General features: G+C 55.5%; 1 protein-coding gene across 1 annotated transcript; it reads left to right on the top strand.

The window, feature by feature from the left end:
• Positions 1-8,708: 8,708 nt before the first annotated feature.
• TMEM151B (transmembrane protein 151B) lies at positions 8,709-17,508 on the top strand (the record flags this gene model as incomplete). Its single annotated transcript, XM_082480315.1, has 2 exons — positions 8,709-8,801; positions 16,072-17,508. The coding sequence occupies 2 exons, from the start codon at positions 8,709-8,711 to the stop codon at positions 17,506-17,508; spliced, it is 1,530 nt and encodes a 509-aa protein (XP_082336441.1).
• Positions 17,509-18,065: the final 557 nt, after the last annotated feature.

Raw genomic sequence — 18,065 nt, 5'->3', positions numbered from 1 at the left:
TCACTCCCCCAGCACTGGCCACCAGGCCTTCAACCACAGCCGTGCTGCAGGTGAGCTACCCACAAAAAGTGCTGCTCACCAGGCAGGAAGAAAGATTTTGGGGTGTGAGGGCAGCAGGAGGCAGGCAGAGGAAATCTCTGTTGGCGTCAATAACTTCCAGTCACAAGTTTTCCTCCCACTCTTGGGATCTGTTTCAGTATCTGTTATGTCCCTGGCACTGCCTGGATGTGAGACTATGATTGCTGAGGGAAAGGAGCCTCTCCCACATCTTATCAGCTCTCTCCAACACGAGGCAGGGATCTGGGCCGTATATTCATGTCAGTCCCTCTCACACTCCAGTGATGGCTGCATCCCAGCTCCGTGTGCATCTGCAGCTGATGTTCATGACCCCCACACAGAATGTCTCTTCTTTTCAGCTTTCTGTACCTAACTGCTGTCAAGTTACCCATCAAATACCTTCCAAAATGCCTTTGCCATTTCTAAGGTAACATACTAGATGTTGCTAGAGCTCCTTCATGGAATGAATTCTTACAGACATTGTGTGGATGAAATCAAGTGTTGGGAGAAATCCACATTTGTCAAATCAGCGCAAACCGGTGTGGTGATGCACAAACACTTTTCTGTTAACTAGTTGCTGCTTGGCTTTGCAGCAAGTGGCAGTCACCCCTCGATTATCTTGTGATGTCCTGTTCCAGTTGTGGCATAGGTGTGGAGCCTGCTTCCAGGGTTAGCACAGGTCCAAGAGTGGTTCAGCCAAAGCACAGAGCCTGAGATGATAAGCCCTGGACCAGCTCTGCAGGGAGGCTCCACCACTTGAGACTCTATGGTCCAGTCCACAGCAAGCTGTCTACACCTCTGGCTGCCAAGCAGCCCCTGGAGGTGGCCTTCCTTTGCTGATGATGTGCACTTAGTTGGAGCTAGTGATCTCTCAGCTTCCCAAAGGTAAGCCTTGAACTTTCTTGAGCTGGCTACTGCTCTCCCAGGGCTGTGTTGCAGCCGTCTGCTGCAGCTGAGCTGTGGAGACCAGGCACAGCTCATTAAAATCAGCTATGCCCCCCAGGCACCCAGGTCCAGCCACTCTGCGCTCTCACCTCCCAACTACACCCGCTCTTACCCAGCTCAGGCATCATCTCCTTGACATCTCTCTTCCAGCTGCTTGTCCTTTTACTGTCCCTTTGAACAACTTGACTGGGAAGTCTGAAAGATGAACATGGCCACTCTGCATTGTTATTTGCCTTCTGTCACTCATTTGGCAAGGCTTCGGCTCTGTTTCATGCTGTTTTCCTGCCAGAGAGTTTTTCTGCCTGGCCATGCAGTTTTTGGACTTACATTATTTTTGGAGGCTTTAAATACAGAGATATATACATATACATATGCACATGCACATACATAATATCTATATGTAATGTATTGGCAGGTAGTGGTAGCGGGAGTAAAAAGATTTAAATATAGTATGAGGCCAACCTTGATGTTCTGACTTGCTTTTGAGGATTTTAAAATCGAAACTCTAATTCTGGGCCCTCTCCAGTCCCAGGTAGGATGTGTCACTTAAAATGGTTAAAATTGCAGGGAAAAAATAAAGAGATGGGGATCTATTTCCACTAGAGGTCAGTGTCAACACACGCCACTCGAAGGCACTTAGCGCTACTCAAAATAGCCTCTCCGGCAAGAAACTCGGCTCAGAAAGGCTCTCCCACCACACCGCGCTGCCAGGTACATCAGGACAGAGCCTGGGCATGGGGAGGAGTCCTCAGGAGACCTGTGACCCCCGGTACTGTCCCCAGTAATGTCCTGTCCCCAGGTACAGCCCCCCTAAGCGAAACCCAACTCTCTGTACCTGACTTCTTGAACCCAAGCTGTGCCCACCTCAGTTGCAGCCTGGGCCTGGCACCAGTGTCTTCTTCATTGTTCCTCGAGCTGTTAACTGGGTGAGACAAGTGAGAAGAGGCTGAAAGAGATGGAGAAAGTGTGTTTATGCCCTGTCTGTGTCTGGTTTGAGGAAAAATAACGGTACTTCAATTGCAGCTGTGGTCCTCTGCCATGTTTAAGCAACATAGGTTACCTGAAATTGTTGTAAGCGGTTATTGCCACAGTAATTCACACCAGGCAATGGGACTGACATTAGATTCCCCCCACGCAGACTGTTCATGGCACAGCTTTGGTCCCACATGAGCACCGGGCTGCCCCATTCCCTGGGGCTGCAGCCCTTTTCCCCATCCTCAGCTGCAGGAGTCCTGAGCCCAGCACCAAGGTGCCAGACCCCCATCTGAGGAAGCTCCGACCCCATTTTCCACACCAGAGATGTCTCTGGGTGCCCTGAGCAGCAACCCAGACCTCTGCCTGGGACTCTAGCCCCAGCTCAGGGAGCTCAGCCCAGAAGCCACACGCGTCAGGCTCTCGGCTGGGAGCAGAGGCCCCGGGAGAGCGAGAAAAGCCACAGGAAAGATGACAGGCTCTCTCCTCCGACTGCTGTTCCATATATCTGACAGCAAATCAGCTCTGTAGTGCACCAAACTGGGTCACTTCACTTTCTGCCCTAAGAGAGTGAAGCAGGAGCACATCTTTTAAAGATTTAGTGCCCAGAACCGAGGCTCAGCTTTCTAACAGACCAGGGCAAAGCAGGTCCTTCTCAAGTACCCATTTTTTGAGGCAATCAGCCCAGAAAACACTGGCTGCCCTCTTGTGGTAAGTCCGGCTGAAATCACAGGGTCACTTTGAATGTCTCCAAGGATGCTGCTCTGGGCACCTGCTTGCTTTTGCGCTAAGGGATTATTTCCAGTCGGAATTTTCCTCCTTGCAGCCCGTGTTGGATGCCTCTCGTCCTTTCGCTGTGCACTCCTGTAACGTGACAGGACCCATCGCACCAATACGGTGACACAACCACAGATCAGGTTTGTCTACGTGTGGCAGGTGGTCAGCAGGTTGCCAGCTAATGCCCTCCCTGACAATCATGATTGCCACTGTTGCTCAGTGTCCTGTGGTGGACAGGGCAGTTTCTAGCTCCTTCTGTCGTTCACTGCCATGTGTGTCATGTGCAGCCGGTTGGACAGGGGGATCAATTAATTCTTTGAATGGGGATCACACCTAACTCACCTCAATCTCGGCCATGGCATTCAATTCTGAAAGCAGAATGTGATTGATATAAAAGTGCACTAAAAGCCCCTCAGCTTACAAAGTGAATGGAAAAAAAAAAAAAAAAACCAGATAATTTCAACAAAATTTCATTCTAAATTAGATCCTCCTTGTGTAACTCCTGTCAGCTCAGTGGCTGCAATGCTTTCTGCTTGCATCTGGGCAAGTGCGTGGCTGATAAGACCTCGGTACGTATTTATTTATGTGTGTGTGTGTGCTCGGAGCTCTCCCAAAGGAGATGGCAGATGTGGTTATGAATGAGGAGGGGATGGCAGATGGTCTTGGAAAACTGATGATAAAACCCTGCTTAAATAGATGGTGAAAATGTGCCCTAGGTGAGAAATCTCATCACCTGGGGCTCACTTTACAGCTAGTGGAGAGACAGGCTCACTTCCAGAGGGTGGCTCTGATAACCTCCGGCTGGCCACACCACTTTAAGGAAGAGCGCTCCTCCCTTCCCACAGAAGAGCTGTGTGGAGCAAGGCAGCGCTCTGTCACCGGCCTATCATTTATTCACGACTCTCAAAGCGCAGTTTATCCAGCAGGGACTATCCAAGACAGAACAAAACCCTCAACTCACCCAACCACCCCTCCGCTCACCTGGCCAGGGAGCGCAGGACGGATGCTGCCAACACTGCATCCCAGCCTTTGGCATCATCACTCTGGACCTGATGGCCATTAGAAAGGAGGATGGGTTAACTTCCATTTTTGAGTTGCTTCTGCTTGAGTTGCTTCCCACTTCACCCCAGCCCCTCACCATAGCCCTGCAGCCCCCCGCTAGCCCAGACCTTGCCTCCTTACAGTGCTCCGAGTGGCTTCTCCGCTGGTGCCTAGCAAGCTGCACTGAGCTGCCAGAGGTATTACTCATGCAAGCTCGGCTCTGCTCTCAGGAGAGTTAAACCTCCCAGCTGCCAGACCGAATTAGGGCTTGTGTCTCTCCACACTTGCATCAGAGTGATTTGGGAACAGGCCTGGTGGAGCCACACTCCTGTAAGTGAGTGAGGAGCCCAGGCAGGATTTGGGAGAGAGGGGTGAGCAGGATGGCTGGCTCAGGGTGGTGGGGAGGGGAGGTGGGAGTGAGCAAGTTGGTTGCCTGTTGAAATATTCAGGTGCTGAGCAGGAGCACGGGGCACGCAGAGGGCAGGTGGCCATCCCCAGGGATGGAGGAGCCCAGGCGCCATGAATAAATGATGAAGGAATCCGTGTTGCCCAGGTAACAGGCACTCCCGTCACATTGAAGGAGGGATGGCAGCCTTTCCCCAAGGTGGGATCGCAGCCATTCCCCAGGACATTGGCCTCCCCTCCAGCCCCGGCCCATGCGATGGCCCCTGAGTAATGCAGACGGTTGCGCAGTGGGCTTGTAGCCCGTTCCCCAGAATGGCCTTGTCTCCCCCACCTGCCCGGGTCTGTGGGGAGAGTTGGATGACGAGAGGATGATTCCCCAGACCAGGGCACGTCAGCTCCAACCACTCAGCACGGGGAAGGCAATTTGCAACAAAACCCTATTTTCTGCTTTTAGGGAGACAACTCCCCAGACCGTAACCACGGATAGGCTAAATTCTGTGAACCATTTGTGTCCATGCCTTACTCTTTTCTGGGGGTGATGGGCCAAAAAGCTCAGGCAGAAGAAAACATTTGCCAGGGGAGGATTTGGCTCAGTTTCCAGGCACTCGGGGTGGTCGCCACTGCTCCAGAGTTACATCGGACAAGATGTCCTGGGGACCGCCAAACAGCATCTGGGCAGCTCTGAATCTGCTTTTCATTTCTTGGGGGGATGTGAGGGAGGGCCCTGGGTATCCTGCTGGGCTGCTGCAGAGAGAAAAGCAATTTAACCTGAGCCAGAAGCCTCTGTGGAGCTTCACAAATAATTGTGGTGATGAAGAAACAGACTCTCAGGGGGTTGGATGGAAAATAAGCAAACCGCACACAGGCAGCCTGTTGGAAAGGGAAGGATCAGAGCAGGGATAAAAGAGTTTCCAACAACAGCAATTCCCATCTGTGAAATACGCCCCAGAACAGGAGCTACAAACCCACCTACTTCACGAAGTTTAAGACTTTGCGCATTTGTGGACCGCTGGCATCTCGCCCATGGGGAGATGCAGACCCCCGTCTAGTGATGCTGAACAGAAACCGGTTCCCCAGTCACCCCTACTGGTTTCCTTCCCACAATAAAGGGCACACCTGGATCTCCTCCCAGCAGACATGAAGTCTGAATGTAGCCAAGGAAAACGTAAATAATGTCACAGGTTTCCTTGCAGAGGTCAACGGCACCGGTGCAGTCAACACCACTGACCAGCAATGGCAAAGGGATGTTGTTTAACTGGAGCAAGAGGCACGTTCCTTCACCCACCCGCCCCTTGTTGCATTATTAAGGAGTAATTTAATTGGAGCAACACATTCTGGAAGGCTCAGGCAGCCAGCATAAAATATCCTTGAAATTTCTAAATTTAATAGGCATTAGTTTCTGAGCTCAGAAAATCCTGCATCCAGCACGAGGGGATTCTCTGCTACACATCTTCCTAAGAGCGAAAAAGCAGCAGACTGCTAGGAGTCATTGATTGCTTCAAAACAAAAGACTAAGATTTGATGACATTTGACCTATTGGACAAAATAAAGCTAAACCAAATGTTCTATATACCATGCTACAGAAATTTGCTGCAAAATCCAGTTTTATACTTAGGCCACGAATACCAGCCAAAGGGTAGGTATCTATGGTCTCCTAGTTTAAAACGCAGCCTCTGTGAAAATGTTTCCAGAAATGAAATGTAAATTTACTGCATGAGTAACAACTGAAACCATACTTAACTGGGAGCTAAAAGGCTACTTTCTGTAACCAACAGAGGCAGAAGTGTGAGACTTCAGATTACAGAAAATGAATGGAGGATATCGTTCATGTGACTGAGTGCTTTACGTCTTCTTGGACCAGATACAAATGTCCCTGCAGGGTGGCAGATATCTGGTATCTGGAGAACAAACCTACTGATATCCCAGTAAGGGCATCACCTCTACTTCAGTCACCATGTCTTCTTCAAAGCCTCCTTACCTTTTCCGACCATTTTGTCACATCAGAAGTGCCCCTGTATCAGAAATGTCCTGCTCTCTAACATGATCTAACAGTAGAGCATCTCAACTAGGGGGGATTCTCACATATTAGAGCAAAGATGGTTTTGTCTTTTGTCCTCAAGAGAATGAGGGGTTGAGTGTTTAGGCCAGTTTGTTATAATTAGGACTCCTGGGATCTCCCTGTGATGGTGACACAGAACACAATCTTGAATGTTGGCTTTCTTGCTTCAGTTTCCAAATGGTGTACACGTCATTTAGACTTATTTTTCCACAGAAAATGGCTGAGAACTTGTACAACTTCAGTTTAGACAGAGCAGGGCACAGAACTTCTTTGTGACACCTCAGCTGAAAAGTAGCATAGCAGTGATGTGCTTGGAAGTGTTGTCTCCAAGATACATAAAACATGCTGCCAGGACCAGTCTTAAAGATGCCTGATACAAAAAAAAAAACCCTAGTTCTGGGTCACCAGTAGCTACTGAATCCGCTGGTGGAAGAGAAATCGCAGGGCCCTGTGTGGGTGGCTCCACAGGGGTGACAGCTGCCCACTTCCCAAGGGTTAGTCCCAGTGGATAACAAGCCCAAAATGGGCACACAGAAGGAAGCTGCTCCTTGAGTCTGTGGGTGTGCTGTGGAACTCCTTGCCACTTGTAGATGCACACAGCATCTACAAGTCCAAAGTTAACATGAATTCAAAAGTGAATGGACAAATTCCCTGGAGAAAAAGCTATCATGGGCTACTAAACGCAAAGACATAAACTTGTATCTTTTTTTTTTTCCTCTCCATCCTTCTGCTTTGCTCTTTTTGGGTGACATTCCCATATTTGAGAGAAAACCAGAGCTGTTCCTGGAGGGTGATCATTCCACAGGCACCTTTTGGTCTAGCTGAGGTCACTTCATCCAGGAGTCCTTAGCACTATAAAAAGCAGAAATGTGTATACATATGCAAATGATTCGCAACTATTAGTGTGCATGCAGTAGCACAGAGTGCTGTTACAGAAATCCTGGCAGCTCTGGGCTTGTGCCTGTTTGCCTTGCTCTGGTGGTACACACACACCGGTGAGGTCTCCTTGGAGGCCTGGGATCCATCACGTGAGGAGGGGTCTGAAACCTTCGAGAGCCAAAGTCTGCCTAAAGGATTGGGCAGGGGGTGCCTAAGCAGTAGGCAGAGAAATTCAGAGCAGGCTGCTCCTGCTTGCTGCTGTTCCCATGGAAACTGGGGAAAGGCGAGAGGAAACGCATCCCCAGCCTCTTTTGAAGATGAGCTCCTTCAGCAGCACCCTCAGCTGCCACACCTATTCCCATAAGAAGCAGTGGCTGGCAATTCCCCTGGGATGCATCTCCTTGAGTGAGACCACCAGGCCTACGGATCATTCCTTCCCCATCCCAGGCGACAGAGCGGGCAAGAGCAAGCCACTCATCCCAACCCCAAGGCTGAGCCTCAGAGCCCAGAAAAAAGTGAAGCAATTTCCAGCAAATTCTGCAGCTTATGCTTTCCCCCAGTTTGGATCTGGGGAAGTACCTGCAAGGACACCAGCTTTCCCAAGACTGCCAAGGAAGCTGGTCTCTACCTGCAATAGCTGGACCTGGATGAGTCTGGACCCTTCCTGAGCTCTGTGTTTGTGTGTCCCCTGAGGATGCTGTGAGTTCAGATTGAGGGTCTGAAGAGACTTTCCCACTCGTCCTTGCAACCAGGCAGGTTATGTCTGAGTGAAATATGCTGCAGTCAGCTCTGTGACAGCTACCTGAGCCCCCTTGGGAGATCGGCAAAGACACCCACGGACCTCAAGTTTTCCCCTGAGTGCCGGCATTAGTGCTGATGCTCAACCTTACCCCCCCACCAGCTGGGGGTACCCACGGATTAGAACAGAAACATAGCCGGAGCTCATGCAAAGCACTCCTGGTCCTCCGAGCTCTCCCCCTTCATCCCGAGGGGAGCAAAACCCACGGGACCCCTCACCTCCCCACCAACACCCCGGCCGGGGCCGAAGCCCTCCCGGCCGCCCCTGCCCGCCTGAGCACCCCCCCCCCCCTCGGTGGGGCTGGGAGCGGGACACCCCCCTTCTCCCCGGCAGCGCCCGGACGGCAGCTCCGCTCCCGGTGGGACTCCCGAGGAGCGGACGCAGCGGGCTCTCTCCCTGCCTGCCGCCGGCGCCTCAAGGTCACCCACCGCCCCGCTCGGGCATCCCCATCCCCATCCCCATCCCGTCCCCCACTCCCCCGCCTCCGCCGCGGCCCTCCCACCGCGGCTCTGCCCGCCCTCCGCCGCGCCGGGCGCGGGCGCGGGAGCGGCGCTGCGCTGCGCTGCGCTGCGGCGGGGCCGGGGCCGGGGCGCCGGGGGCCGGCGGGCGGCGAGCGCTGCCGCCCTGCCGCGGCTGGGGGCCATGCCGCCGCGCCGCCCGCCCGCCGCGCCGCCCCGCCGCCCGCCCGGCGACCGGCGAGGCAGCGCCCGGCGGCGGGCGGGATAATGCGGCTGCCCAGCCCGCAGGCACCGCCAGCGGGGCGCCCCCGCCGCCATGTCCCCCCCGGCCTCGGCGGCCGCCGCCAGCGAGGGAGGCAGCAGCACGCCGGTGCCTCCGGAGGAGGAGGCGGAGGGGGCCCGAGAGGAGGTGAGGAGAGCGGCCGTTCCCCCTACCCCCACACCACCCCCAGCCCCGGGCTGCCCCTAACCGGCCTCCCTCCCTCCCTCCCTCCCTCCCCGCCGGTTTTGCACGGACCGCCCCACCGCGGGACGGGACGGGGCTTTGCCCGCACAGGTACGGGAGCCCCTCGCCGGGAGCCCACTCTCCCCTCCTCTGGCTCCGGGGCTGCAGTGAAGGGGGGGGGGGGGGCGAGGAAACCCGCCCCGTCGGAGCCCGCCGCCGGTGAGACTGCCCGTCGCCCCGGTCCCCGCTTCTCCATCGCTCGCCCATCACCCCGGGCTCGCCGCCGAGCCGGCCGGGGCTGGAATAGGGATGCAGCAGCCAACGCCGGCCGGGGCCGGGACCGGGGATGGCTGGGGTGTAGGAGGAAGGGAGAAAATCGGAAAAGGGAAGCGCTGCTTGGGATTACTGCAATGGGAAGAGGTTGTTACGTCTGGGAGAAATGGATATGGAGACACCCCCCACCCCCGCTCCCCCCCTTCTTCCTGCGGTCTGGCTTGGGGGGGTGCCAGGAGGTAGCACTGCTGCCTCGGTCACTGCGAGGGAAGAGGCGGTGGGCAGCAGGGGGGAGAGGGCTTGGGGACGTGGCGAAGCCTGGGGTCGTCGCTGGTAGCTGCTCCCAGCTGGAGGTCAGCTGGGGAGAGCAGAAGGTGCAGACTAGGGCAGGCCAGGTACCAGCACAGCCTCGACTCCAGGTATGCTGCAGTGGGCCCCCCCCCCCCACTCTCCCAGCTGATGACTTTTCTGGAGTCCAGGCAGTGAATGCCAAAAAGGGTCAGGAGCAGGGTTCTCTGTGCCTAGGGAGCAGCACGGGGAGGCAGGTGTGTGAGCCTCTTTGTCTGCCCCCACAGATCCTGCTGGCAGCTTGGGCTTCCCAAGAGGAGGGAAAGCAACCGCGCTGGCTAACCAGACCCACCTTATGCTATGGGGCTGGTGGCCCACGGAAGGCAGCTAGGCAGCGTAGGAAGGGCAGCATTCTCCTGGTGTGGTGGGTTGTCCTCACCGGTGAGACCACTGCTCAAAGGGCAGCTTGGGGGGTTGCTCAGAAGCTGGCGCATCACTCGTCCTCTGCTGTTGAGGAGCTGCGGTTAGCGAGTGCTGCATAATCCTGGTATTCTCTGCCTCCTTGGCTTAGGAAGAACATGCATGCCCGTGCACGGTTATTCTATATATACAGACTTATATTTAGATATAAATAATTGCAGGAGAGGAATGCTGAAGTTCAAGGACTGGGAAGCTGTACAAATGCCGTATACTCTGCGGCTGTTCCTCTGTTTCTGCTTCCATTCAGCAACCCCTGGTGCCATGAGCCCAGGCTCTCCAAACAGATCCTGACCAGTGAAGCTGAACCGTGAGGCATCTTTTTAGCATGAAGACATGCTCATGCTGTGCTGGGATGTGGTCTCTTGTCCCCAGTGCCTTGGCAGTGCTGGTGCCACGTTCAAGAGAGCACAGTGGCTTTCGAGAGGTGCCAGAGCGAGAGCCGGTTTGGATGAAAGAAGTGTAGCAGGGACAGTGCCCGGGTGAGTTTCCCTCGCCTACAGTGTCTCCTGCTTCACAGGGATTACAAGAAGATCGTCTGGGCTTTGATTGCTCCGCGGTGGCTGCCAACTCGGGTGTCAGTATAATCTTACCTCGTGGGAGCAGGCAGAAGGGCTGCAGTCCATGACCTGCACTGTTTAGGCTAAGGGCACGCTTCCCGTGGCCAAAAGCTATCACAGACTTGCACGAAGCAGCTGGTGGAGGAGAGGGAAGCTGCAGCCTCTCCTGACAGTGCCATGCTTGCTGTTGTCTCATCTGATGCAATGAGGAGAGACCTTGGCAGGGAGCTTGGATTCGTGGACTGACCTAGGGCAATCCCCTTGTCTTCAGAAATATTGGGAGGGGAGGGTGTTCCTGCTCCCCTATAGTGCCTGTGTAAGGCCGTACTGGCAGTGTGATGTCCTCATTTCCATCAGGACCAGCTGCTGTTGCCAGCATTGCTGAGCATCCCTGGAGTGTGGCTGAATCCCACCTGTAAGGGTCTATTGGCCAGGGCAGGCAGGGAGCCAGAGGAGATGTCTGAGGACTGGAAAATGGGAAATGAGCTCTGTCCTGTTTGAAGGTGCCTCATCTTGACATGTCTTGGGTCACTGTACCATGTACCACTGTACCATGTGCACTGTCCCACTAGCCATGCAAGACTTCAGGTGCTGCTCAGCTTGCCCCAGTAAGGCAAGTAGCAAGAGCTACTGGCTGGAGCAGGCTGGCCGAGCCCTTGGTCCCTGTTGGCGTCACATGCGTACACCTACACTTAGTGGTGGTGAGTTGAGTCACTCAGCAGTGCATTTCCACCTTGGAGGGCATGAAATGCCAGGGGACAAGCTCTTCAGCCTGGGAACAAGCAGAAAAAATGTCCTTGTCCTGCTGCTCAGGTGGGATCCGATGGAGGGAACCAGTCCTCCTCCAAGTTGCTGTGTAAAATGGAGACCTTGGTGCCGTTGCAGGAGCTGACTGCTGGCAGGGTTCCCTGGCTCCTAGATGCTCAGCCTTCCCCTTTCCTCTGCAGTTGGCAGCGCTGCCAGCCTGGGGCTGAGCCAGCTCTTTCTTCTAGGCAGGTAGTTCCTGAATCTGGGCAAGTAAGCATGTGGGGTGGGATGAGGGGGTGTGCTGGGACCATCCTGACCAGGAGTTGCCGATGTCTATCCTGGGCCTTGGAAGACGGTGGCAGTTCCTAGAAATGACTGGATTCTCCCCACCTGCCTTGTTCTGGGGATTTGAGGTCAAAGGGGACAGGGCTTATTAAATTGTTGGATGATGTAAGCAAATGGGCAGGGCAGGGCCATGGAAACTGATGCTCAGGAATCCCACTGGAGTGCCCTGCAAGCTGGTGCCACAGCCTGGAGCTCGGGAGCTACCTGGGCCTTCAGGCTGCTGCTCTGGGGCTTGTGATTTGTTTTTTCAGTCCCGTAGAGGGCTGTCTCTAGGATACCTAGCGCTGTAAACCCCGGGGCGTCTTTTAAAGTGAGGGCTTAGCGTTCTGGGGGTGCATTGGAGATTCCAGTCTGGTCTCTGCAGGGAGAAGCAGGTGAGAGGTGCGGGAGGTGAGGACATGGAAACACTTGTTAAATGGAGGGACGGTAGATGGGGCCAGGGACAAGCTGTTTCAGAGAGGTGCTTTGTAGAGCTTGGAGGATTTCTGGAGTTGTTTAGTGTTCAAAGTTGCAGGATTAAGGTTGTAGGGGTGATGAAGGTATTTTGGGCTATGTGCTTGGTCAGTGAGGCTCTGGGCAGGTTTATCCCCTCATGGCTTTTTTGAGAAGAGGATTCCCTGGATCTCAAAGGAGTTCAGTGGAAGCAGTGATGGGAGCCCTCTCTTCTCCTGCCTCTGCCCTGTGCATTGCAGGCATCTCCATTTGCGTCACGGCTGCTCCCTTCCCAGAGCAGCAGCTGCAGGTGTGGGACTCCATCTCCTTTCACCTCAGGGGCAATGTCGGAGGCGAACTCTGTGTTTGAGGGAGGGGAGGCTGTAGCAACACTCCGTCCCTTGCCCTTCCCCATGTGCGTTACAGTTAGCGCCCAGGTGACCCTGGTGAGTGTTATCCCATGTGTTCTGCGTGGTGAACTGCAGCACAGAGAAGAGCGTTGACTGGGGTCCCCACAAAGGGGTTGGCCGAGCCGTGGCGGGACCAGTTCTGCCCTCTAGCACTGCAGAGGTGTTCAGGTGCACCTGCAATAGAGGATTTGCTCACCAATATCCCGTGCTCAAGCCTGAGCAATGGGGGAGGGTCCCAGTGATGGAGGGAAGCCTCGTTTGCGGTGAAGTAGGGCAAGCCTTCCGCCTCGTCCCATCAGGCTGCAGCCGGCAGATGATGATGGCATTTGTATCAGAGCCTACTCTCCTCCCAGTGACACTGTTCTGGGACAGAAAGGATTTCCCTTTCCCCCACTTTCTCACCTGCACGTTTGCTGTGCTGGACTTCTCCAAGGTTGGTAAAGAGCTCAAGGAGGCAACATTATTCAGCTGCTTCTGTGGGGGGAAGCTGCGGAGCCAGTTGTTCGCTCCTGTGAGCTCTTTGCAGCCCGTGAGAGGAGCAGGGATGCTGCAGTTCCTACTGGGATTAGACTCCGCAGCTGGCTCCTCCTCCGTCTCTGCTGTGGTTGTATCCCCTGTCATTGGCACTTGATCAGCTTTCAGAAACCCCACCAGCAGGGCCGATGTGGATGTGTTTTACCTCAGAAGCCTAGGACAAAACTGGGTTGTAAACAGTTTACAGAGGGGGTTAGTGTGACCCTGTGAAAGCGCTGCAGTATCTAAATGCTGCGTAGTGCTAGGAGGGGACTGATGCGTGGACTGGAGCCCTGCTAACACAGTTCCTGGAACCAAGCCTGGGCTGCATCGCGCTCCCTGCCGCCCTGCCCCGCGTGGGTAACCGCAGCGGGGCTTGCCTGCTTCTCTGCAGGGCGACAGCCAGCATCGCCTTTCTCCTGAGCAGGACAATGCAGGCAGTGGGGGATATGAGGGGCCGGGGGGAGCCACTGGGAGGTGGAATTTGCTTTTCCGAGATGGACCTGGCTGAAGACCTGCCTCCCCGGTGCCCCTTCCCCGACTTGTCAAATGAGTGAGCTGAATGTTTTGCTGTATTCCTTGTGCTCCGTTTGCAAATCTGCCCCCCCCCCCCCCCCCCGCCCAAACAAGGCACGGTTTCTGTGCAAGCCCTCACACCCCACAGATACCCCAGGGTTAGCATGTGCCTTGCATCTCCTGCCCAGACCCCCCGGTTCTTCCTCCATTGGCCAAGCAGTCCTTGTAGACCCTCACAGCCAGAGCTGCTGCTGCTGGGCAGGATTTGCAGCGCAGAAGGCAGCTGTGGGAGAGGAAACCTTCAGCCACCCCAGTGGTGGCACAGCAGTCCGGGGTGGGAGAGCTGCGGTGCAGCTGAGCGGGGACGGGGATCCGGGCAGGCTCTCGTAACCGCAGCGTGGACCTGAGCATGGAGGACGCAGCTCAGGCGGCTCTGCCTGCTGGGCGTCCCCCCTGCTTCCTCTCCCTGCTGCCTTTTCTCTTCCCCGGGGTTCCGTTCTCGCCCTGTGACTGTGAGGCTGCTGCAGTGGAGGGTCACACTGGGAAGACTGAGGTGTCTGTGCCAGAGCTGCTGAGTAGAGCCACCCTGTGCCCCTTGGTGTTGCGTGCAGACCACCTGCCTTCTCTGGGCTCTGTGTCTCTGTCACCAGCTCTCGCTCTCAGCTGGTTGCCCCAAAGAGCGGGGCTCAGTGCTACTGATGCTCTGGGGACCCCCAGTGGGATGTGCCACCATTCCCCTTGCCACTGGTGGTCCTTCTGGATGTGCCACCTGCTCCGCTCATCACGGGCTGGCTGCTGGGGCGGGCAGGAAGGGAAGCTCCCTGCCTCTGGGAGAGAAACCGCTGTTGGAGATTTGGGCTGGATCCAGCCCTGCTAATCACAGTGGCAGAAGTCCCACTGGCATGGGGTGGACCAGGCTTTGGCAAGAGATAGGGAGGAAGGATTAGCACATGGGACTTTAGGGGACCAAGCCAGGGCTGAGGGGCTCTTCAGGGAGAGCAGGGGGCATTTCTTAGAGGAAAGAAGAAGCCCAGATCTGTTCCTAGACCTGCCAGTGGTGTTGTGGCCTCTGGTTCTTGCTTTAATTTTTCCTTTTCATGCAAGGTTGAAAGTGTCCCCCCATTACTTTCTGGCAGCGTGAGTCCATTAAGCTCTTTGGGATCCCTGGATGAAAAACTTATCCAGGCCAGTGCGCTCAAGAATGGAGGAGGGATGGGGCCAGGCTTGAACTTCACTGCCCTGAGTGGTGTCATTGCAGCTGGCGTTACCCCTACGGTGGCAGAGGTGACCTCAGGAGCCGCGCTGCGTGCAGCTGGGCAGGGAGAGCAAAGCTGAAAGCCTCTTCGTGAGTTTAATGGCATCTGCACCAGGCTGGGGTTCTCGCCCCCCTCTCAGGTTGCACCTTTGGAGATTGCTGGGTTGGATGGCACTAGGGCTGGATGAAATCTTTTGTATAAGAAAGCAAATAACCTCTTTGCACGTTCTCCCTTTGGGTGTGATAATGTCAGGTCTCACTGACCAAGCTGGATCAATACTTGAGACTTCAGGGTGTTGCAGAGAGTGACAGAGGTTTCCTTAAGTAGGGTTTTTCCCAGGTCTTTGTGAAACTGCACGGTTCCTATGGTGAAGGCACCAGTGCAATCTCTTTGAAAAGTCCTGTTGCTGAAGTCCTGCCCTTTCCTCACCATGAAAGACCTGAGAGCAGTTTTTCCAGAAGTGTGGGCTGTCACAGCCAAATCCCAGTGAAGACAGGGACACTTGCTGGCAGCGTGATCTGCCACTCGCCCTCCCTGCTGCTGCAGATGGGCTGGGTACTCTTCCAACCTGAACACTTTTTAGGACATTATTCCGCATTCACTTCTCTCCCATCAGAAGTGGCTGTGTTTCACTTGTGGAAAAGTACTTTCCCATTTGTGTGGTTTATAAAACACTTGAGAAGCACTTCAGAGCCCCTTGGGCTGCCAAGTGTTGTGTTGGGAGTCGCCATTACCAAACAGAGGCTTTTCCAGCTGCAGAAGGTCTGTTTCTCTGCCTTACAGGCACCCCATTCGGCTTCTGCTACCCTGGTAGGAGGAATTCAAATGTTGCTGTTGGTCACTACTGGGAAAGGGGGAGAAACTCACGTGTGAGTGGTGAGAGACATGGTGGGATGAGCTGTGGTGAGGTGTTCAGGTGGGACAACCCATCAGAGCTGCCTGCACTGGTGGGATGGGTGCAGAAGCTGAGGTGTGTGGGGGAGATCCCCCAGCCTCCATCTTGCTGTGCTTCAATTGCTTCAATATCCCTCCCTGGAACGTGGCAGTGGTGGGGATTACTCCCCATTAAAGAAGGGGGATGCTTGGATGCTCGGGGGGCAGGCTGGCAGAGTTGCCCTCTGCTGCTCTCCTCCATGTCCAGCTGGGCTCTGGCTGTCTCCCAAGGAGGGGCAGAGCACCACAAAGGGAAGCCAGGGGTGCCAGCTGCCCTCATTGTGGGACTGTCATTCTAGAAGAGATCCCGGCCTCCAGCCTGCCCGCTGAGGCTGGAAGCCCTACAGCTTCTGCTGTTTGTCCCTATTTGCGAAGCTACAGGTGCCACCGCGGCACCCCGCTGCCTGCTCCCCTTCCCCCTGCTGCTGCGGCCAACTGACTCCTCTCTTGTTTTCTCTCCCCTTCTCCTGGTCCCCCGGAGCAGCAGCGGCCGGTGAAGCAGTCTCTCAGCAAGTCCCTGTGCCGAGAGTCCCACTGGAAATGCTTGCTGCTGTCCCTCCTCATGTACGGCTGCATGGGAGCCATGACCTGGTGCCACGTCACCAAGGTGACCCGGCTGACCTTTGACAGCGCTTACAAGGGCAAGTCCATGATGTACCACGACAGCCCCTGTTCCAACGGCTACGTCTACATCCCCTTGGCCTTCCTGGTGATGCTCTACGTGGTGTACCTGGTGGAGTGCTGGCACTGCTACACCCGTAATGAGCTGCAGTACAAAGTGGATGTGGAGAGCGTGCACGAGCGTGTGCAGCGGATGCAGCAGGCGACCCCCTGCATCTGGTGGAAGGCCATCAGCTACCACTACGTCCGCAGGACCCGGCAGGTTACCCGCTACCGCAATGGGGACGCCTACACCACCACCCAAGTGTATCATGAGCGAGTCAACACCCATGTGGCAGAGGCCGAGTTTGATTATTCCAATTGTGGAGTTAAGGACATCTCCAAGGACCTTATAGACTTGGAGAGCTACCCGGCCACACGGCTTCGCTTCACCAAGTGTTTCAGCTTTGCCAATGTGGAGTCGGAGAACTCCTACCTGACCCAGCGGGCCCGCTTCTTCACAGAGAACGAGGGCCTAGATGACTATATGGAAGCCAGGGAGGGAATGCACCTCAAAAACGTGGACTTCAAGGAATATATGGTGGCCTTTTCCGACCCAGACAACCTGCCTTGGTATGTATCCCACTATGTCTTCTGGGTGGCGGCTCTGCTGACCCTATCCTGGCCCTTGCGGGTGCTAAATGAGTACCGCACCTCCTATGTCCATTACCATGTGGAAAAACTCTTTGGGTTTGACTACATGGCGGTGACGCCGGCTGAGGAGCGCTCCTTCTGCCGGAGGATGCCCCGCGTCAACACGGTGGACAGCACCGAGCTGGAGTGGCACATCCGATCCAACCAGCAGCTGGTGCCCAGCTACTCGGAAGCGGTCCTGATGGACTTGGTGGGGCTCTCCAGCTGCACCAGCTACTCCGCTTGCCGGTACGGGGGCTACCGGCAGAACTGCGAGCGGTGCCACAGGACTATAAGCAGCTCCTCCATCTTCTCTCGCAGTGCCCTGAGCATCTGCAACGGCAGCCCCAGGATCCCCTTCAGCAGCAGCCGCTTCTCCCTGGGCCGCCTGTACGGCTCACGACGCAGCTGCCTCTGGCAGAGCCGGAGCGGGAGCCTGAACGAGCAGAGCTGTCCCACTGAGCAGACCCGCCTCTCCAGCCAGGTGACTGTGGAGGAGGAAGACCCCCCTCCTTACCAGGACGCCCTCTACTTCCCCATCCTCATTGTGCACCGCAATGAAGGCTGCCTGAACCATGACCACCGTCACCTCCACCGCAACGGGTCCTGCGTGGAGACCTCACTGTGAAAGCAGAGGGCAGTGAGATCTCGTTGTCTGTTGCCTGGCCTGATCCAGTGCAGGATCTGGGGAGAGGAGAGCAGTGGAGGGAGATGGTCTAGGAGGACATCAGGATGGAGCAGACATGGCATCTCGCTCCGGCAGCCAGCAAAAGCTTCTCCCCGCCGTTGCTCTGACCTCCCAGAGGAGTGAGTGCTGGTGCTCCCCCTGACATGGCACAGAACTCTAGACCAACCACCACATGCAAAAAAAACCCAAACCAACAACCCAACCAAACCAACCCCCAAACCATAATTCATGGCATCAAGATCCAAAGGGGAGAATAAAAAGACAGGCCTGATGCAGGGAGTGGGATGCTTTGGCTCCCAGCCCTGGCTCCAGGCTTGCTTGTGCTCCGAGGAACCAGTGGCCACCAGAAAGCGCCCTGCTGCACCTCTTCCCACCTCGCTGCCCACGCTGGAGCCAGAGCCCTTGCCAGGGTGGAGGGGAACGGGCCCTTTGGGAGCAGTGTGCAACTGCCTGTGCCTAAAGGTCTGGGGCATCCAGGCACGTGGAGCTGAGCGGCA

This window comes from Vanellus vanellus, assembly GCF_965231255.1.
Source record: "Vanellus vanellus genome assembly, chromosome: 3".
Classification (NCBI taxonomy): domain Eukaryota; kingdom Metazoa; phylum Chordata; class Aves; order Charadriiformes; family Charadriidae; genus Vanellus; species Vanellus vanellus.
The sequence above is the reverse complement of the archived record's forward strand: the minus strand, read 5'-3'. Positions and strand labels throughout refer to the sequence as shown.